The sequence below is a fragment of the Aythya fuligula genome, chromosome 6 (assembly GCF_009819795.1).
Source record: "Aythya fuligula isolate bAytFul2 chromosome 6, bAytFul2.pri, whole genome shotgun sequence".
Taxonomy (NCBI): domain Eukaryota; kingdom Metazoa; phylum Chordata; class Aves; order Anseriformes; family Anatidae; genus Aythya; species Aythya fuligula.
Genome location: NC_045564.1, coordinates 3,507,550 through 3,529,376, shown reverse-complemented (window position 1 = coordinate 3,529,376; position 21,827 = coordinate 3,507,550). Strand labels below are relative to the sequence as shown.

The 21,827-nt window shown below is 50.2% G+C and overlaps 1 protein-coding gene across 1 annotated transcript; it reads right to left on the bottom strand.

Moving 5' to 3' along the window:
* Window positions 1-11,529: 11,529 nt before the first annotated feature.
* CAVIN2 (caveolae associated protein 2) lies at window positions 11,530-20,725 on the bottom strand. Its single transcript, XM_032190216.1, has 2 exons — window positions 20,336-20,725; window positions 11,530-14,095 (listed from the first exon to the last, which is right to left on the bottom strand). Exons 1-2 carry the CDS (start codon window positions 20,723-20,725, stop codon window positions 13,304-13,306), a joined length of 1,182 nt encoding a protein of 393 aa, XP_032046107.1. The 3' UTR covers window positions 11,530-13,303.
* Between the last annotated feature and the right edge of the window lie 1,102 nt (window positions 20,726-21,827).

Here is a 21,827-nt window from a genome sequence, read left to right as displayed (position 1 = left end):
CATTTTTTTTTTTTAGTAGGGGGGTGCTGAGCGTTGTGCACCGTATGGCTTTTGCAGACAAAACTCCGGGTGCAGTAACTGGGACATTCACAAGGTGAGGAATCAGCTTCTTGGCTGCGACACGTGGCTTAGCTGGGGATGGGTGCTGTGCTGGGGAAGATACGTCCCTGCCCGCAGCCGTGAAATTTCCAAAGCAGGACTGGGGCCCTAATGTGATTATAATGCAAGTCAGGACGTAATTCTTAATGCAGAAGGGGATGTGGGAGTGCAAACCCTGTTTGATATGGTAAAATCTTCGCCGTTCTGTAGTTCTCAGCCTGAAGTTCTGCACCCATTGAAGATTTCCAAAGTTGGAGCTTTAGCATAGCTTTAATGTGAAATATTTATTTTTACATTACAAAGAAAATAACGGCCTAGAAAGGGGAAGTGTTCACAAAACACCGGCATTAGGACTGTGAAAAATTGCACAGAAAATTGCTCTCAGGTCCGCGTTTCAGAGCCCAAGTGGCCTGAGCTCTCAGCTCTCCAGGAGCTGCTGAGCGCTCAGTGGGTGTCTGGAAATGAGGCCACCGATTCAGGCTGCTGTGTGGGGACTGAGCGGCCTGATCTGAGGCAGCCACTTCAGAAAGTTTTCCCTGGATTCACATAAACTCTTCAGGTCAGAGTATGTTATTTCACATTTCCTGTGTCCAGCTGGAGACTTAACTCTGTTCTCCAGCTTCCAATGCAGAGCTTGCTCCCAACCCGGGGAGGAGGGCAGGTATTTTGAAGCAGTGCTGCTTTGAGGACTGCTTTGACGTCTCCAGACTTATTTGCTCCTCCATACGAAGAGCTGAGTGGGTGCTTGATGGCAGCTTGGGGGTGGGCACCACGCTGGCTCCCATCCCTGCCACTGAACTTAACGGGAAGCTTGGTGCTGCAGAAGCTCTCCAGAGGGTTGGGTCCCAGCAGTGTTCCTGCACCACTGCCTTGCCCTGCCCTGTTTCATTCAGGCCTTACCCTGGCTAAGCATAGAGCACTGCATTTTTCTTCACCAGAATACAAAACAGGTTATGTTTTAAAGCCTGTTGGTTCTTCTGACTCGTCAAGATCATGTTCATTTGAGCCCTGTCTTCAAACTTCCTCACAGCTTTTGTCACCTGCAGAATTAGTTAGCGTGTCCTTCTCCACCATCCGCGTTATCTGTGGAAGTGTTCAGGTCGTTTTTAGCCCTTTTTTTTTTTTTTTATCACCACTGTCCCAAACGGTAAGATGGGGCCTTCACCCCAGGCTGCTTGGAGGTGCTGAGGGCCGTGCCTTGCCGGGCTCGCGTTTGCCACCCCGAGAGCTGGGTGCTGCTTGTCCCAAACCTGCCGCCCTGAGGTGCTGTGGCCGGGCTGTCACTTCGGTTTACAAACGACCTTGTGTATCCACGCGAGGAAGGGGAAATCCTGTGGAGCGAGCCCCACCTAGGGAGGAAAACGCCGAGGGTGGGTTTCAGCGTGTCCTTGGGCTCTGCTACCTCACGTCCCGCATAGACGAGCGGTGACTCACAGCTCCGTGACAAATTCCAGTCTCCAGAGTCCCTTCCTGCCTGCCTGCCTTCCTTCCCCATCTGCCTGGCCTCGCTCCACGCGGGCCAGCAGGATGGGTGGCTCGGGGCTGTCACCCCTGTGCTGTCAGAGGGCAGGTTTTTGGTTTCACTGGTGCTAGAACAAAGCCACCTGAGATAACGCTGCCCTGTGCCTGGCCTTCTGCGGAGACATAAGAAATACCAGCGGCTGTCGGAGGATTCTCTGCTCTTAGCTGGTGTCCCATGGGGCTGGCAGCCAGGGGATGCTCTCCTGATACTGATAGGAGAAGCCTCTGCCAGAATTTGGCTGGCAGCCGCACGGACCCAGCCCCGGCTGGGAGGGATTGCTGGGCAGGTGCTGCTTGGAGCTCCCACCTGGAAGTTTGAGAAAATTACACCACGCTACCTGGGGCCTGAGAAGCTAATTTTCCTCACTTGCCAGCATGAATCAATTGGTTTAACAAGCAATACTTTATTAAATGGAAAGAAGGTCTTGAGGGAAGAGGAGCTAAGTAACATAAAACATACTTAATTTTAAAGTGCTCTAATTGCTCCACGGTCCTGCTGGAGGCAGCTAGCTGCTTCCCCTTCCTGCAACACCACCTCACGGGTGGGGGGCATCAATTTTGGGGTGTTTGTCCCTGGTCCTGCTGGAAATGAGGGGTGATGGTCTCGCTGGAGGAGGTGCTGCTGTGGGATTCAGGACTAATGCAGTCTTCTTCAGTGACCACCAGCACGTTGGCAGAGCCAGAAGAATGTTGAGCACCCATAAATGTCGATTTTACCTCCATCTGGTGGGAGATCCCGCCGCCTGAGCAGCCCCTGGTGCTGTCAGATGGGGAAGCCCATGGTCTCGTGACATTTCTGGCTCTCTGTTAGGGACTGCTTCCATTCTGCACAGCTTCATTTACATGGTGTGCTTGGCTGGTGTCCCTGGTGGGAGCTGCCTCCTAACCACAAAGCACTGCAAAATCCCTCAGGTCTTGTCTGTGCAGCGTTGAGGGCATTCCTCACGTTGGTGCTGCATGACACACACTCATTCCAGGGCAGGCAACCTCTCCCATGGCTAGTCCCAGGCAATGCTGGTGCTGGAGGGAGAGATTTACACCTCAGGCATGTCTCTGAGCAACAGACCGCTCCCACAGTAATAGTTTTAGGTTTTAATGCTGCTCTGTTTGCTGCAAAGCAGATGAGCATCCTCGCAAGCACTGAGACACGAAAATTCCCCTCTGAGCTGGGGGAGGAAGGCTCGCCCTCCCTCCCAGCTCACGCCTTGTGATGTCCCTGTTGTTACTAAAATGGTTTTAAGGATATTTAAAGCTTGGAACTGCGCTTGGCCTGGCCCCCTTGGTCCGTCTCCTCAGCTGCTGCCTTGCTTATCTGTGCTGTGATGTTGCTGGCATTTCTTATCTGCTGCTTGGGCTCTGCTGGACACATCCAGCTAGGAAAGTAATAATGCTACATAACAGAATAACGCTGCCTGGTAGGATAATACTTCTGCTCTGGTATAAGGGACTTGATACTCTGTGGTAACTTGGAGCTTTGCAATGATCTGGTTTTACTGGACCTGTTCCAGGTAATTGACATTTTTACCTTCACATCTGTGTCTTGAGGGCTGAGCCTGCGTTCATCTCCACGTGGGAAGGAAACCACCCAGAGGAGCCCTGGATCTCCTACAGGGCTTTGTAGGGCTGCAGAAAATGTGTTTGACCTAGTTAGTTCTCCCAAAGCAGGGTGCGAAGCTCTCCTGTGGGAGCAGAGCTCCGTTACCCTTAGGCTAAATAAATCGCACTTCCTGGGTGATTGCCCCAGGCAGGAGCCAAAGCTGGGTGGTGTTCCCCAGCCCTAGGAAAAGATGCTGCTACTCCTTTTTTTCTTGCTAGCTTAGGCTCTAAACCAGCTTTTTCTGATATAGCTGTTCTCTGAGGGGCGACCCACATCAGCAATGACCCTTCTCTGCCACGCACCCATAGCAGTGCTGGTGTGCAGCCCTCGCTGCTGAGCCACGCCACAGCCGTGGCACACGGTGTTCAAGCAAGCTGCCCGCATCCCAACCCAATTTCAGCACTTTCTTTTCTGGAGATGACGTCCTCCAGAGAGCAGTCTTCTCCACCTCTCATGAGGTTTGGGAACGTACGAAATATTTGGAGGATAACAGGGTCCGTGCCTCTGTTTGGATGCCTGCTTATCGCTGTGAGACAGGTGCCTGGGAGCAGCCCTCGGGGGGAAAACCTGCTCGTTTCCCCTGTCTGCACATCACGGTGGCAGTATCTGAGAGGCACGGTTCGGGCTGAGAGTTGCATCGTGCCGGGAACCGATTACGAGCGAGCCTGAGATGAAAGAGGAGAGTTCCTCAGGGACAGGCTCCAGTTTGGTGTTTTTCTCAAGTTTTATGGAAAAATATGTTCGCTTCTGAATGAGCAGCAGAACTGGTGGTATTTATGGCTGGCACGAGTGATATAACTTATTTCGTCGTCTTACTTCAGGCTCTGAGCAGCAGAAGGCTGATCCTGGGAAGGGGATCTGGTAAGCCAAGCTCTGAGAGCATTGCACACCTGAGTGGCAAATTTTGCCATTTTTGCCCTGTACCTCTGGTTTTGGAAGGTAGTGAGGTTAAAAGCAGGTGTGAAGAACGCAAGGAGTCAGATTCTCACCGTGTATCAGAAGATCCAGCAGCTGGTCAGGATTTGCACGGTGCAGGGTAAGGCAGTTGGTAGGTGCCTGTGAAAACTCGTTGTTTTCTGTCGAGCACAATCTTTTTTTCCCTAGTCCCCCCTTTCTGTTTTATTTTATTCTTTTTTATTATTAATGAGAAGAAGCTCCCTACGAGTTACTGCAGATCTGCTTCAAAATCTCTTCCTAAATCGCCGAGATGTTTTGCTAGGCTAGTTCGTGCTGGGAGGCAGCATAATCCACAGGAAGCACCATTAATTTCAAGGAACAATTCGGCTTTGGTAAAGCTGATTAGTGGAGAGTACTAGGTAAGAGTTTCTGCAGAATTGAAGGTGTCAAGCTATCACCAAATTTTACACTGATTTTACCAATTGTCACATTTCTGACGAGCATTTTAATTGGTGACTGGAGGAGAAAATGAGCATTCGTGTTGTTCCTCCTTTTGCTGCCTCCTTGTTTTAGGGCGAGGAAGAATTCATTATCCCGCGGATGGAAAACAATTAAAATGTTGCTTCTTTCATCGCTGCGTGATAATGGAGCAACGAAATGGTGCCTCAGACCTGAAGTCCTGCAGATTTTTTGGGGGGGAGGAAGGAGTGCAGCGTGCTGCTGAGCTGGCATAAGAGATGTCTCATTTGCCATGAGCCAGAGGGTGATGGAAATCACCCTGTAAGCTACTCCGTTAGATGTGTTTATGCATTGCTGGAAAAAAAAAAATAATAAAAAAGCAGGCTGTAGGAGAAAACACCACAGCAAGCAAAGCCTGAATAGTAATGCTCAACTTGCAGGCAGCGCTCTGCTCACCTGGCTGGCTGCCAGCCTGCGTGATACAGGCAGCCGTGTTTGTTTAACGTGGCCCTTATCAAATCCCAGAGCTAATGTTTGAGGTAGCCCTCCATGAAGGCAAACGGGAAGTGTTTGAGCGAGAATTAAGATCTTGTCTGGCCTGCTCCTGCGAACGGGAGCTGGCTGCTTCACCTGGAAGCCAAGGAAACGTCCTGCAGGGGTGTGTTCGGTCTGTGCGCAGAGAAAGGGCTCCCACGGGCTGCTTTGTGTGCCGCTGGTGTGGATGGAAAGAAGCGGATGGTGGAAGAGGCGATTCTGAGATGTCACAGCTGGGGGATGTCAGGAGCACCCCCTCCAAAAAAAAAAAAACACCAAAAAACCCCACCACGCTTGCAGTTAGGTGGCTGCAAAGGTTAACGTGGGTTAGTGGAGGCCTGGTGAAAATCAACCTGATAATGCCAGTCGTGGTGGTAATGGTCGTGGATAGAATCGGGGCAGAAAAGCACGAAGCTTGGAAGGCAGCAGGCACAGCAGCAAGGCAGGACAGGGAAGGAACAACTACAAACATTTCCTGTGCTAAATCCAGCGAAGAATGAAGCTATGATATATATTAAATGTAGGTGGCTTTTCCTCACCAGGCTGTATTCACGTAGCACGCAAAGCTGAACACGAAAATCTGGAAGCATCACGATGGTGTCTAAAGAGAATGATTGTGCAAAAGAAATTTGTGGCTGTCGGGAGGAGAAAGGAGCACTTCTTGCTAAGGGCGAGACCTAACTATTGGTGGAGGAAGAACAAAAGCTCGTAGTGCTGCTGCTGGTGAAGGTTTGACGTCCCCAGGCTCGCCGTGTGCTTTGTGGAGTGAAGTGCTGGAAGGAAGCACGGCGGCTGCAGCTTGCTGGGGTGCGTTAGGTGGAAGAGAGGAAACTCTGTTTCCTGTCAAATAATTTTTTCAGCTAATGCTTTTTTTTTTTTTTTTTTTTTGCAGTGCTCGGCCAGCTCCGTAGCCGAGTGAAAATTCTACTCAGGGAAAAATGCAGAGCTCCCTGAATAACGTGTCATGCACCTTGCTGCTGAGTGCCCAGGTGTATGTCATGCCACCTTGCCTGGAGGATTTAGACAGAAGAAAAGCAGAGTGTAGCCGATGCTTTCTGTGTGCTCACGTTGACGCACGGTACAAAAAAAAGAGAGCAGGCACTGAGCACCACGCAGTAGTGTGGTGATTAAGATTTATAGAGCCAAGTACTCTTTCAGATTGCTCCTGTAAGGGTGCATCAGAGAGGAATTTCGCCACACTTGTTGTTATAACAAGCATATGGACGCGGTTAGTGCAGCACCCAGCTCCAGCTGCCACGAGGCGTGCTGTCCTGGGGCAGGGTCTGACTCTCACCACGTCCTCCAGCTGGCCCGAAGCACGGGCAGGGTGAGCTGGTGTCTGTCTCAGTGCCACCGCTGCCTCTGCTTAGGAGGTATTGCACAAAGCAGTGTGTGAAAGGCTTGCAAAGGGCTTCTGCAAAATCCTTACCAAGTGAAACGCTGTCTGTGACACAAAGCTGTTGCTGTTAGAACTGCTATTTGAGTAACTTTACACGGTCAAGAACCACCAACTCAAGATCTCCTCTCTCTGATTTTCTCTAAAAGCATTTGGACCTTGTTCCTCTCCCGCTGCCAGCACCGATTTTGACTCCTGTCACATCTCACGAATGGTGACTGCCCGAACGTGTTCAGCTTTTCAGGATGGATGCCGAATACCACGATAGCACAGGCACTGCAAGAAACATCAGGAGGAAAACTTCTGAGGGGCTTTGTGTTTATTAGTTGATAATTTAAGGTGTCCCAAAATTAACAGGAGTTGGGTGTCGAATATTTTCTTAGGTTTTAATTTGTTAATCCTTGGTGGTCAGAGCCTGGCCCCTGCCATAAGAAGGGACCAAAAAAGGCACGGCTGGAGAAAGAAAAGGAGCTGAGGCGAGCCGGGCAGAGCACGTTGGTTGTTTCTCAGCAGGAATGGAGCAAATCCCGAGGGAGGCCAGACATGAGGGAGAAGTGGCCCGGCATGGTTGCTTGTCTCTTAATATAGCAGGCTTCTTGGCAAAGCCAGGGGGTGAGGGCTGGGGAGGGAGCAGAGCCGGGCTTGCTTTCCCAACCTGCTTGCCAGTGCAAAGAAATCCCACTGCAACGGGAAATGCCAAGAGGACACCACGTCCTCCTGTGACCAGTGTCTGTGACCAGTGTCTGGCCCTGCCACCCCTCCCTGCAAGTCTCTGTGGAAGCACACAGGCATGGCAAATACGTGGTGGTGCTGCGTGAGCGGGGTTTGGCCCAGAATTATTTCCTGCTGCAGTGCTGGCTGCTTGGGAAGGAAGGTGAGAGCAAATGCTGCTCTCTTTCCTCACTGTCGGTGTCGCACTGCAGCTCTCCCCCAGTCTTTTTACATTTCTTACTCCCTTTTCCATCCTTTTGAACCCTAGGCCTTGCTAACTCTCATTTTCCTTCCCTCCCTCTGCTCCCAGCCAAGTGTCAGGTATCCTATAATTAAGAAGTAATAGGAACTGATTTAAAAAATGATGGATGTATAGCGTGCTGTTGACCTTTTTTAGTAAAAGAACTTGCAATGATTCCAAAAATCCATAAAATGTTTTCCAGGTTCTCTCGTTATTTGGAGGTGGATGCTAGGAGTATCGCGTGTATGTCACACGCAGTGTTTCGGAGCTACTGCACGACGTGCCCTTGTTTGGGTTGAGCCCTTCGTGCTGCCAAACCTGAAGCAGAAGGGCATGCATGGTGGGCCTGGATGTTGCAGAGGACATCATCGTTCTCCCAGAGAGCTCACACCTGGCCAAGCAAGCAGAAAATCCTTTTTTATTTTTTTTTTTTAATGCAGGTCTTACACGGCCTGCTGCCTCTTGGCGTTCATAGCCATAACCTGCTCGATGACTTTCCTTCTGCTCCAGTCAGCGGCAGAAAAATGGTAAACACGGTGGGAAAATGAGAGTTATTTGTAAGAGGCAACAAATGGCGCGCGGCTTTCTCGTGATGGTGTGGAAACAGCAATTGACTCTGCAAATGGAGACAACTTGTGTGCTTTTGTAATGTGTTTACTGCTAGCCAGGCGCTCTCGCCATCCCCTTTCCCCCGTCTCTCTCGGTGCTGTGTGGAGCTGTGCCGATCCGAGGGCCGGGCGGCTGGGTAATGCAGCTCGTGTTGTCGCCCTCGTGGGGCTCGTTTGCCTACAGGCATGTCAGAAGGAACAAGCAAGCTAAGGGTGTATATAACCGTAGCTGGCAGCGCACCGAAAAGATGCTGAAGCTGACTTTAAATGAGCAGCGGAGGACAGCGGGGGCTAAGGAGCTGGGAAGTAAGACAAATCTGCTTGCACGGAGCATTGCGTTCAGGCAGTTGGGCTGTGCCTTGTGCTTGATCTCAATGAGGTATGTGCACGTGGTCTGTGGTGTCGGCATCCCCGGAGTGCTGTCTGTTCCTAAAACAAAGTTTCTTGCACGTTTTCAGCATCCAGCGCCGTTGGCGTCACCTGCACCTCTACAAAACGTCCGAGTTGCCCAGAAGGGCTGCAGAGTTGGTCCTGGGGGTTCAAAACCCACCTGGCCACAGCCCTAAGAGACCTGCTCCGAGCTGTGGTGTTGGACCCCAATGCCACCATTCGGTCACCCTGGTTCTCCTGCATCTCGCCGTGCTCCGGGTCCGGCCTGCGCAGGGACTGCTCCTGGCTGAGGTGAGGCTTGCGATTTACAGAGTCTAAATAGCGCGGGCAGCACGCGGGTCTGAACACCTCTCATGCTGATGTTGTCTTTCACACACAAGTGCGGCAGGTCTGGGTTCAGGTGAGCTGCTCGGTGTTGCAGAGCAGTGAGACAAGCCTCTCGTCTCCCCGTTTCAGACTGTGACTCTTCGCTGCACGTGGGTGTCCTTGGTTTTGCTCATCTTCTTTCCTAATTCTGCTCCTGCAGCCAACGCCTTGGGTTTTGTGGGAGCTTTGTGCCAGCATGCAGCAGGCTGCACGGCAGGGGAGACGTGGGAGACAGCTGTGGCAATCTCTGGCGATGATCTGCTGCGATCATCTCTCGAGCTGTCCCAGGGAGCTGTGTGGTGAAGTTGCTCCGCAGCCAGCTCTTCACTTGGGGAAGGAACGGATGGGATTGTTTCTGAATTATCTGCAGCCCTCTTTGGGCTGTGTACTGCAGCAGTGCTCAGTGAGAGGAGAAACACAGGAGAGCTGTGGTGGGGAGGCCACGAACTCCCTTTCAGGAGGTCAGTATCATTTAAGCTTAGTGAAAGCAAGGAAGCTTCTTCCCCCTCTTACAAGGGAAACACTGCTGTGGAGGCTTTAGGAGCCACCCGGCTGTAATGAGCAACGAATGTACTGGGCTTTGTGCGGTGTTTAGATCAGCCTGGAAAAGGGAAAATAATGGGAGTCTCCCCTTTCTGCCTGTGTGTTCAAACGAAGGAAAATCAAAGCTGTTCCACTAGAGCTATATATCAGCCAATATATTTTAGGAACTGTGGAATGATCATAATTACAAAAAAAAGTCCTCCAGAGAGGAATTATGACTCATAGTTTATGTTCTCTTTAGTGTTGCTATGGAAAAAGAGGTTAGTGCCAGTGGTCACGCAACGATATTAATCTGTGATCTGAGAGAAAAATAAATAACCATCTCTAGCTTAACCCAAAGCAGATTTATTCTGTTCCAGCAGCGTGGAAGGGGATAACCGCGTCAGGGAAGCTGGAGATGACACTGGTTATCAGCACGAGGTGAGGGAGAGCCCCTCGCTTCAATTAGTGCACGCTTCAGGCTCAGGAATGTGGCTTGGAAGGAAAAGAGGAAGGGAAGGCAGGCGTATTGATCAGAAGGAGGGCAGGAGGGATCAGCCACCACCGAAAGCTGCAAAGGTGCTGATTAAAACGTCGCCGTGCACCTAGCTTGGCCTTGGTGCTGGCTGTAAGATGGTTTGTGAAAGCAAACCCTTGCAACAGGCAGTTTCAAGCGGTGGAAAGTGGCTGTTGGCCTATTTTTTTCCATTTATTTGGGAAAGCGAGGGCGGTGAACCAGGCGGTGGAGGATGCTTGCGTGCTGAGTCAGCACCTCCCGGCTGCGCTGGCAGCTGCACCCGCACCCTGCCTCTTGTTTTGTTGCCTAGGCAAAGCCCTCACCGGGGCCAAACGTTGGCTTTGCTCTGCTGCCGGTGCCCTTTGCGTGTGAGAAAGCTGCCTGACATCTTCCTCGCGGCACCCAGGGCCGGCGTGCCTGTCTCAGGGGCTCGCCGTGTGAGTTTTGTGCCTGCACGCTCGGTTTTGTTGTTGCAGACCCGAGCTATGCAGGCTCCTTGGCGTGCAGTCGCCGGCAGCAAGGGCTCAGCCCCTCGCTTGGTGTTCTGCTCCTGAGGCATCAGTCAGCACCTCTGGCACTGCAGCCCGTAACAACAAATGGCTTGAAGGGTACGCGGGTATATTTCAGCCTCCTTTGTACCATCCCTTTTGTTTCTTTAATCATCAAACGTGTTTCAGGGTTTTCACTGTGATTTGGCAGTGAAGTGCTGCAGAAAGCTGCTCTCTGTGCCCAGAGCAGCCTGCCCATGGGGGAGCAGTTTGGGGGGCAGCAGGATGCTCTTCATTCCTCCCGAAGCAGACAGAAATGTCAGCTGCATGGCTGGCATCACGAGCATCTGCAGTTACCGTGGCAAGGAGGGTGAAGCAGCAGTTTTTTAAGAAGCAATGATGGGAACAGGCCCTGTCACCACCAATGTGGTGTACCCCTGCATGTACTTGACACCTGCCAGCATGACAAGGTCCAGGCACATATTTGAGATGTTCTGAGAGGCTACGACTGCTGCCACAGTCATTTTTCACCCTGAAACAGCAAGGTTTGTGGACTAATGTTTTTGGTTAGGATTCGAGAAGGGAAGGAACAGACCAGAGGACATCTAAGGAGCCTGAGCTGCTCGCTCTGGTGTGTGTGAGAGCACAAAAGCAGACATTTGTGAACTGAGTCATTGTCTTTCCCTCTTGCAAAGCAAGCTTTCCTCTTGTTAGGGCTAAAGATCTGCTTGTACTAGTAAAGGTGTGATGGAGAAAAAGTTTTAGTTCTGCAAATGCTCACTGTGTGGGTGGTGTATCCGGATATGGGTATGTGGATTAACTCATTAGGGTGCTTAGTGCCTGTGTTTTCCATGCTTTTTGCTGGATAGCATTGTAATGCTCTTAAGTCATTGCACCTGTGATCCATGCCAGCATCTGTAAAGCTGGACAAAGCGCATCCAGGGGCAGTGTCTGAACTGCAGCTGCAGGTTTGGGGAGCTGCCTGGCCATGTTCAGGTGTGCTGGAGATGCGGTAAGTGTCCGGGAAGCAAAGCCTGAGTGCTGGTGTTTGCATCGCTAAATAGCAGTGGAGGGGGAGAAGGAAAACAGAACAGGTACAGCGGGGACACCTGTCATAAATACCTTTGAATTTAATCTCTGCTGGCTCCTTGCACTGCTTCTCCCAAAGACTGACATGGCCATGTTTCATGTTATGCGTTTATTTGTCGTATTTGTCATTAGTTACACGTAAAAACGCTGGAAATCCACTGTAGTTAATACAAAATAAAAATATAGCTGCACGAGTTACGCCATGATTTTCCTCGCGAACAGTATCTCCTATATGATGCCGTATACGTGAGAGCTTAACTCTTAACAGTACTCGCCTACAATAAGCTCTTATCAACTAATTTCCAGTGTGACTTACTGGTCACAGATACCGCCCCTGCAGAGCAGTATCTGTTAATCATTTCACAATGGTATTTCTGTTGTAGCTTTTACTTCCGCTATAATTTGTGACTTTAGATACAAGTTGAAGGAAGCAAACTTTTAGTGCAACGTTAAGCATCAGTAGAGTTATACGTATATGTTAAAAACAAAACACAAAAAAAAAAGACCCACTGCATAAACAAACAAGGATGTAAGGTGACAGCTGTGGGTGTTGAGCTTCCCTTTCCTCCCCGCACCCTCACCTTGGTGTAGTGACAAGAACGGGCATTCATACTGAACAACCTCCTCTGTAACCTCTCGTTTTCCCCCAATTTTGAAAAATTAAAGGTGCAATTTTGAGAGCATGGAGGCAATTTTGAGAAAAGCTATTAGCAGAGAATCAAATCTGCTCTGCAGACTCTTCCTTGCAAGAACTCATCCCTGCCATCACATTCAGTCCCTGATGCAGTTTTCCCTTTACACATGCCTAAAAGAGCATTTTCTCCTTTTTGAAGTAATTGTCCTTACATCCCTGTAACTATCTAACTCTTCTGTGTAGATATAGCTCTATATATGAAATAATCTGTAAAAAGATAAATTATGCTATTTCCAAAATACTCTGAGATACAAAGTTGTGCAGGTGCAAAGTTCTATAGTATATTGCTATAAGGATTAAGAATCAATTAATTAGTGTTATCTGAATACATATTCTTAAAGCTGGAAGTATAGATTTAATATTGTCAGGTTTTGATTTTGCCCCCTTTTTTTTTAACATTTCATACTTCAGACTCTTACTGTTTCTATCAAACTCCTTTCATTTTTTTTTTTTTTTTTAGATTTATGATCCATTACAGGTACAGTAGCTGCTTACACATTCATGCTTGTCACTAATGTATTTCCATAACTCCGGTGGATTGAAAAACATCTTTTCATTTCCATACAAACGCAGTCATTTCTTCTAAGCGAGAGACTACTGGCAAAAAAAAAACCTTGTGCCCATTGAAATTGATGGATCCAACTTCTCAGTTTTGCTATGCCCTCTGCTCTTCTGGCCTTACGGCTACAGGGGCACGCAGCTACCGAGGCTGTTAGTATTCACAGAGCATAGCAAGGAGCCTGAAATCAAGTGTTCTCGTCGGTATTTCTACATTTACATACAAAACTACTCACAGTGCTAGGAAAATCTGTGAGGGAAGAAATCAGAAATGTTTGGGTTTTGACTACTCTCCCTGCATCTCTCTGACCCAGCTCTAACAAAGCCAGCTAACCAGCTTGCTTCTGCTAGACATACTCTTTTCCTGCTAGTCTCTTACACCAGCTGACAGCATCTCTACATTAATAAACACCAGTGAAATGGCCTAAAAATCGGAGCACATTGCAGCCTGTCGTTGACCTCGCTCACTCTGCGTTCCAATACGATGCAATAAATTATCATTGCAGAGAGAAGGCTGGAGGAAACTGGGTCGCTGCTACCACCTGTGTAGCAGAAACCAGTCACTCGCCTAGGCAAAACCACGCGTATCCGGAAGGCGGAGGAAGGCTCGGACGTTTTACGCCGTCTGGTTTATCTGCAGAACCGCTGCTTGGGTCGTCTCTTCGTCGGACTCTTCCATTTCCCCGCTGACCGGTTTGTTCCTTTCCTCATACAGTTTCTGGCTGGGAACTTCTAGAGGCACCCCATACTCTTCATCGTCTTCAACGATGGACAGCTCGATGTTGTTGTTCATCACGGCGCTCCCTTCCATCCTGGCTTCCTTCTCTAGAGAATCGACGACTGCTTTGCTCTCCTCGGTCAGAGACGTGGTGGGTGTCATATCCGAGTGCATGTCGGCAAACGACATCTCCTCCTCGTTCTCGGCTTGCTCGTTGCTCGCAGTTTCTGCGGGTCTGTCCTCGGCTTCGGCAGGGCTTTCTCCTTCTCGGCCTTTCTTCACGTTGAACGTGAGGGGCGACACTTTGAAAGCTGAACTCTTGGAAGAGGAGGATTTCTGATGATGTACTGTGAGCGATTTCTTGATCTTCTCTCTCCGTTCAGGCGAGACGATCTTTGTGCCGATCTTGTTCATCTTCTTCTCGATGTTCTGTCGGGAAAACGCTTTCTTGAGGCTGTCAACCTTCTTCAGGCTGGATCTCTTAAGTTTCTCAGCTCTCGATTCTTCTGTTTTCTCCTCTGCACTGTCACCCACATCGTCTTCGTGAGGCATGTCGTCATCTGAAGACAACTCCACTGTATGCAAGGTTTCTTCCAGTGTCTTGTTCTCATCCACAGGCTCTTCTTTTCCTTCTGTGATGCTGGGAACAGGCTCTTTTGCAAAAACGCTGGCAGGGATCTCATTTTCCTCCTGAAAGAATTGACGATATTTGAGTTTCATAGTTCACAGGACACAAATTTAATAAACAAAGCACAACCCTGAACAATTACTTTATTTTTTTTTCATGAGATGAAGGCTGCTGAACATTTCTCGTTGTTTCAGTATATTTAACCAGTAACAAGCCACTCAAAGCCCACTGAACCATTATCTGATACAGTTTAAGACTAATGAGCTGTCAATGTACAATTTCTCTTTCGGAGTGACTCGGGATGTATACAGAATGGCAATCCTGCTTTTGTCATTTAAATTAGGTACTGTTATTAAACAGTTTGCCATGAAGTTGTACGCCCACCCCCGGGGAGAAGGGATGGTATTGTGGCTCAGGAGGTCTTGTTACAGAACTCGTGTTGACCTAAAGAAGTCATGTAACCCACCAGGGCCTTCGGTTTCTCCAGGTAAAGACTGGGAATGTCTCTGCAGAGATGCTGGGTGCATCTGACAGACAAATGCAGTTAGCATCTTCCCCTTACGTTGGAAAAAATGCATGTTGCTGTTAAAACCGGATTGTTGGTACTGAGAAAACTCAAAAAAAAAAAAAAAAAAAAAAAAAAAAAACAGTAAAGGTTCTGGCTGGCACCGGGCTTAGCAGGACGTAGGGCATGAGCTGCTATTCCCTCTTCTCCTTGATATCATTGTAGTGGTCTGAATGTTAAATTCAAGAGTCGAGGCAGTCAACTTTTGCCCGCTGGATGCATGAGGATAAGGTTCTGGGAGGTGCTCCCCACTCCCTGCCTAAGCCCACTTGCTTTGGGTGGCAGGTACCATCACTGCCATGGCCTGAGGTCTTTGGGGAAGAGCTGTTGGGAGTGGGGCTGGCCAAAAGGACCACAGCTAGTGTCAGCGTGCTGTACATGTGCTTGGAAATCCTCCATGCTGCATAGATGACTCCACTCAGGCACTGGGAATGCCTCTTGTCCTCCTGGGGAGAGGACGGGGAGCCTGGGGAAAAGCTGTCCATTTCTTCTCCCACGGGTTTTGCTGTACTTTAAGCCACGTGGCCATGTTTAGTGTGTGTGTTTTTTTACAGCTATTTACAGCACAGAAAAAAAAATGGTAAATTTGGTTGGTGTATTGGGAAATATAAAAAATGTGGACAGGGCAACTCTGCGGAGAAAAAAAAGCATACGACATACAAAAATAAACAGATCTATTACATAGAAAACACGGGTAGTTAAAAAGAAAATGATTGATTTTTAGAAACAAAGCCAAAAGAGGGCCTGGAAGGAAGGAAGGTATCTAAAAAACCAAGCAGACTGAAGAAGTGCAAAAGGTGCAGCTTGTACGGAGCCCTGGCAGCTCTGGCACAGAGTGCCAATGCCAGGAGAGCCAGGCCCCCAGCACACACAGCTGTCCTCCCTGGACTGCTGCTCCTCATGCCTGCATCCTCTGGGCTTGCTTTATCCCTTGCATAAGAAAGCAGTAAGTGCTGAGAGAATTGGCTGCAATAGTCCCATCTTTGTCCCCAAGGATGTGGGCCTGGGGTTACAGTTAAAGGGGTAAAAAGGCCACACGCATTTCCAAGTTCATGCTTGTTGTTTCATGGCTGAGCATACAGTTGTGATTGCTGAGAAGAGTGCCTCGAGTTAAATTTGCTGGCAAGGCTGCGTAAGGATGTCCTGAGGAACAAGCAGAAGCTGCCATTACTTCTGTTTTAAAAACAAAATGGCAAAGTCTACCTTACGGCACTCCAGGAACTCAGCAATACGCCGGTGAGTAATTTTACACCAGTGGGACCGAAGTGTGTTGGTGAGCATCCCTTGAGGCTATAAAAATGAAAATCATCACAACGTTGATGTCTGGGTGCAGTTTGGGTGCTCTCAAGGCTTCCACATGCTTTCCTGGATGAGAAGCCTCTGTCGGGTGCCCTTGCACAGACGATGCTTTCTCTGCAGCAGGACGCCCGACAGAGCCAGCGCCCTTCTCCAGGCACCCATCCCGTTGTTGCAGCTACCTGCAGCAGTGACCACGATATCAAAAGCAAAACAAACCTGCGCTAGCTGTGAGCGAACGCAGCCCCGGTACAAATATTTGTGTTTCTCTCCACTGTAGATAATGAAACGTGGATTGTGTGAGTGGGTGCAGTGCTAAATTACTCCCTAGGGCATGAGAACTCGGTATAAAAGGTAATTGACTCATCTTGTGCATCCTTTGCAAACCTAGGTAATTGTGAAGGGTTTTAAACACCTCAGTGTTCAGGTGTGAGCACCTGAATGGAATAGAAAACTCTGATTTTAATGAGGAAAGGGGGGCTGTAGCTTTTGAAGTATCAAATCTAGGAAAGTGGCATCGTATGAAGCTGCCCACTGTGGTCCTATCCACAGGTGGGTCGGCACGGCTCCTTTCCAGGACAGGCTGGTGCTGTGCCTCACATGGTCATCTTAAATTTTACATTAAACTACTGCATGATGTCCCTGGAAAACGCTGGCTTAGGTTTTATTTCAACTTCCATCACATTTGTGAGCAAGTAGAAGGGAGACTGTCAGACTCCGTATTTACTAAAAGAAAAAATAAATCAAGCAAACTTCTCTCTCCATACATTAATGAGCTGGTGACTCAATTAAAAGCAGGCACCGGGTGGTCTTTGGCTATCAGATAGTGCTGACATCCGAGAAATCCCATCCTGGTCTAAGCTTCATGCATGGCCTTGGAGAACAGCAGCCTGTGGGCACCCATTACCCTGCTTGCAAAATGAGAATGACACGCTTTCCTATCTGACGGCTGGAAGAGACCTTAGGATCACAGGGACCATTAAAATGCAAATGGAAATAAATTAGGTAAAAGGCTTTGGCCATACAGAGGAGGTACAACAGAAGTGCTCTGTGGTGGAACAGCCTTTTCTATTTCAGGTAGAGTTGCTGGTATCAGGCCGTAAGTGGGCTGTGGGTAACTTTTCAGCCTAACACAATTACGTGGCACCTGGGTGCTGTTTTGATACGTTCTTCAAGCAGCCTGGTGTTCCCTTTAGGAAGACGAGAACAATGCACTTAAAAATGCCAACGGTTACAAACTGCGTAGCTATTTTCCAGGAAAAAAAAAAAAAAAAAAAAAAAGGATTTTTGTTAATTTGCCACACTGCAAGGAGTAAGAGGCCTCAAGAAGGGGAGGCTTTTCTGCGCCTAGGGCAGCCCACGCTGCTCTGGTTGTAGACGGTGTTATAATGCCTGGACGATTACAAGCCTCACACTTGTTTTGCTACACAAAATAGGTATTTGTCAGAAAATGACTAATGCTTCTAAAACCAGCAGTGGCTCCACCTTCTTTCCCTCAGGCACGTACAAGCTCCTCAGACCAGGGTGTCCCAAAGCTGCTGGGACTGCGGGCGAGGAGGAGGAGGAGGATGTTGCTGGCCACCACTTGCACCTCCTGTGCAGACTGGGATGGTTTGGGCTTGGCCACAGCATCCCTCTGCCCCCACAGCACAGCTGGACAGAGTCCCAACAGCCACGTGAGATATTTTTTGTTGTTAATCAGTGTAAGAGTTATCAGTGTAAGAGTATTCATTTGGGGATGAAGCATTTACCAAGAGCAACATCTGAAAGGGGCTTGAATATTAGGGTGCCTGACCCCTAAGTTGTAATTTTGTCGTATTTTATCTGGCCTATTCCCTAGTAAACATGACATCTTACTGAAAAATTAAACACCAGCCTTTTCTATCTTGTATTTTGCTTCTGCAGCTAAAAATAAAACCACCTACCAAACCGCCACCAAAAACCTGGTCATGTGGCAAGCACAAAACAGAAGGGAACAATGCCAAAGCTTAACGAGGATTTTTGAAACAGTCACTTCAGTGTTTTGCTAAATTGCTGTGTCATTTGTAATAACTTTTGCCTCCTCAAATGCTCGGATGCAGCGCCATTGGAATATGTCACCAATTAAAAGAAATGCAAGCTAGGAACAGCGCGGACAGTCTAGGGAGAGAAAACGAAGAGCATTTTAATGGCAAATACGTAAATAGCTGAACTTTCCTCAACGCAGTTCACTCTCAGCATGTAGGCTGGGGGAAAGCTGCTGCTGGTGGCTTGGGGCATGGTTTCAGAAAAGAGGTTTCAGCAAAGAGGTTTTGATGTGTTGTGTGCTTGGTGCTCTGCGAGGTGTTGGGGAGCTGGAGGTGTGCGGGGAGCCAAGCACAGCCGTGTGCTCATCCTGAGCTGCCTTCCTAAGCTGGGAAAGCAGGGCCTAATGAGGCTTGGATGAGCTTTGTTGTTAGCTTTAGTCAAAAAGAAGTCTCCCCAAACTGAAGAGAGGACGCACGCATCCAGACTTCCCTTTGTTTTGAAAGAAACCTGGCGTCAATACGGCTTCATTGACTTCTCCTTCCTGCTATTGTTTTTCTTTGGAAAATTATGGTCCCCCAGCCGGCCTTTTGCTCTGTTTTCCACCCCGCAGTTCTCCAGTGCTGGCCAGCAGCTCGTCCCACCTCCAGCTTCGGCAGGCCCCGTGGGCGGTCGGTGCATCGCTCGGGCTACTGGCAAGGCCCCCCCTGGGTGCGGCCACTTCCCAGTGGAAAATCCCAGCTCCTCCCAGGAGAAAGCCCCTGGGGCCGCCCTGCAGCACCCCAGCCAGTGCCCTCACGGAGCCACCATCCTCCTTTCGGTGGTGGCCACCCCCTGGGAACACGCTCGGCACCATGCTCGTGATGTAGGAGCCGGTATTAAGGGAGGGCTCTGACTCGAGTCACCAAGGCTTTGACTTTGCAGTGCTGTTCAGCAGCAGGAAACAAGCTGTGGGGATGCTCCTCGTCCTCTGACCCCTTCCTGGTGAGATTTGCCACTCCTTCCTAAAGCACTAACATGCTAAGTACTCAGAGAAGCCCAGGGGCACACGCCTTTTGATTTAGTTCATGGACTAATTTCCACATTGCTTCTGGGGTGGAAACTGCCCTGCTCTGGACACGCCACGGCTCCTCCTCTTCTGGCCGTGCCACCGCAAGCTGTCATTCTGGGAGAACAATAAGCAGGGCGGTGGGGGCTTCCTCCCTAGGAGGACGTGCCTTGGGCACTGGCCAGGCTGCCAAGCTTTTAAAATTTTCATTTTTTTTTTTTCCTCTCCCCACAACAGAAAAAAAATCAGCCTAAGGAACAGAGTGAGCAGCCACCAGCTGTAACGCATTTGCTCTCCTTCCCCCAGCACGTTGTGTAGGTCTTTTTTTTCCCCCTTCTATTTTTTTTTTTGCCCAGATGTAAAAGTCATGTCCTGTGTTTAGTCAAAGCTCAAGCCGCGCTCCGTCCAGCCCATTGCTTAAAAAGGGGAAAATATGCAAACTGCTGCTATCACTGGATGGGCTCCCAGGAGTTTTAGCTGAGTTTTTAGCTCCTCTTTGAATGGGGTGGGAGCAGGGCTGAGCGCTGCGGTGCTGCCCTGCTCCTGGGGGCAGAGGAAAAGGAGCTCCTTCCTTCCCTGGGCTTGCCGAGTGTTAGCAAATTGGGAACTTTCTGAAAGTTTCCTATGAGTTAACAAAAGGGGCTCTTTGCCCAAGTTTGCTAAAAGTTAGGAAAACAGGGATCTTTGTGCCAAGTTAGCGAGGAGTCAGCGAAATGGAATCCTTCTCTGAGCTTGCTACGTGCTAGCAAAATGGGCTCTTTCTCTGCGTTTGCTAACAGCAGGAAAAGGCTCTTTCTCAAGGTTTGCTGAGAGCAAAACGGGATCTTTCTCAACACTTAATAAGAGTTAGGGAAGCGGGCCCTTTCCCCTAGGTTTGCAAAGAGTTTGCAAAATGGGCTCTTTCCCCAAGCTGGCTCAGGGCTAGTGGAAAAAAGAGATGGAGTAAAAAAAAAAAAAAAAAAAAAAAAAGGGCATTTTCTGCAAGTTTGTCAGCAGTTAGTGCACAGGGGCTCGTTCCCCACCTTAGCAAAAGAGGCTGGGGCGTAGCCATCGGGCACTTTCTCCAAGTTGGCGAAGAGGTGGCAAAACGGGGCGCTTGTCCTCGAGTTTGCTCATGGGTAACAAATGAGCAAACCTTGTTTTCCTTGTTGGGAAGTTGGTGGAGAAGGGTTCTTCCCCTGGTTTTGGGAGGAGGCGATGGAGATGGGGACCTTGCCTCTGGCTGGGTAGGGTCCGCGGGATGGGACCTCATCCCCAAGCTGGGTAGGGCCGGCGGGACGGGCCCTTTCCCCCCGCTGCCTGGGGCCAGCAGGACGGGCCCTTGTCCCCCGTGCCCCCCGTGCCGGGCTGTGCCCCCCGTGCAGCCCAGGCCCCCCCCGGCCCCCTCACCTGGAAGATGAGCACCTTGAAGCGGTCGCGGCGCAGCAGCTGGGCGTGATGCTGCTCCAGGCGCCGCACCTGGGCGCACTGCCTCTCCAGGCGCTCCCGCACGGCGCGGGTGTGGGCGCACACCTTCCGCGACTTCTCCAGCAGCTTCTCCACCGCCTCCCCCGTGGCCCCGTGGCTACGGCACAGCTTGCCCAGGTCGCCCTGGATGCCCCGCACCGCTCCCTCCAGCCCCCGCTGCCTCTGCTCCATCTGCCGCTGCTGGCCCTCCACCGCCTCCAGCATGGACACCAGCTTCTCCAGGAGGGCCAGCACGGTCAGGGCGTTCACTTGCCCCCCGCCGGCCTCCGCCGGGGGCGGCGGCACCGAGCTGCCCCCCGCCGCCTCCCCCATGGCCGCCCCGGGACGCGCCGCCGCCCGCCGCCGCCGCTCTTAAGCGCCGCGCATCCCCACCCCGGGGGAGGATTTTGGGACGAGCCCGGCCCCGGGGCTGGCCCGCCCCGGGCCGCCCGGCACCGTGGCCGGGCCCCTTTGGCCCCCCCGGGGGGAAGCAGCGTGGTGCTGCCTCCTTGGGAGCATCGGTAGGTGGCAGGAGACACCGCCGAATGAGGCGCGGTGGCGGCCCCGCCGGCTTCGTCGTCGCGGGGAGAGGCTGGGAGAGGGGCCGTGGGGAAGGGGCGAGGCCTGGGGGCTTGAAATATTGATAGAGATAGCGGTAATAGTGGTAATCGTAACAGTAATAGCGATATGGGCATCATCGTCAGCGGTCATATCGGCATCAAGGATCGTATTGTCATCAACAGCATCGTCGTCAACAGGATCGACATCAACAGCTCTATCGCCATCAACACTGATATCAGCATCATCATTAATACCATCATCATCAGAAACAGCAAGAATAATAACTGCAACAGCAGTCACAGCAGTCTGGTGCTGGCCAGCTCGCTCGGTGGAAGGAGCAGCAGCGTGCAGGAACACCGACCCCGTTATCTGGAATAACGCACAGCTGCTCCCAAGGCTGGCCCAAAGCTGGCCTCCTAGGGGAAAGGCTCTGAACCTGAGCAGGCTTTGGTTGCTCAGCCCTGTGCTGATGTTCCCAAACCCAGGACGTTTCTCTTTATCTGCTGTGCCTGGCTTTGCTTGGCAGCAGGACTGCGTGTTGCAGCACAGAGAGTTTTGGTCATCATTTCTAACATTTGGGTGCATTCAAGTCCTCCGTGACTTTCCTGTAGACTGAGCATGGATTATTTGAGTCCAGACAGCCCTTTTCTCTGTGTAGGAAACAAAATATTTTAGTAACACTGCTTTAAAAATGAACGTGAATCAAAGACTTGATGCAGATGAGTTTCCTGGTTCAGTCACCAAATGGTCACCCCCCCGAAGGTCCTGTGGCACTGCCATTACCTCATTTTGTTGTTTTTGTCCCTTTTTTTTTCAGGCTGCAACTTGCATTTTGCAAGTTGTGGGAGCTTGGAAAAAAAATGTATTTGGTGAG

What these genes read in the sequence shown, in the direction of transcription:
- CAVIN2 (XM_032190216.1), bottom strand. Translation starts at nt 20,725, where the DNA reads ATGGGGGAGGCGGCGGGGGGCAGCTCGGTGCCGCCGCCCCCGGCGGAG. An exon ending in TCAAGGTGCTCATCTTCCAG is followed by an intron (nt 14,096 to 20,335) that starts GTGAGGGGGCCG and finishes CAATTCTTTCAG; the next exon opens with GAGGAAAATGAGATCCCTGC.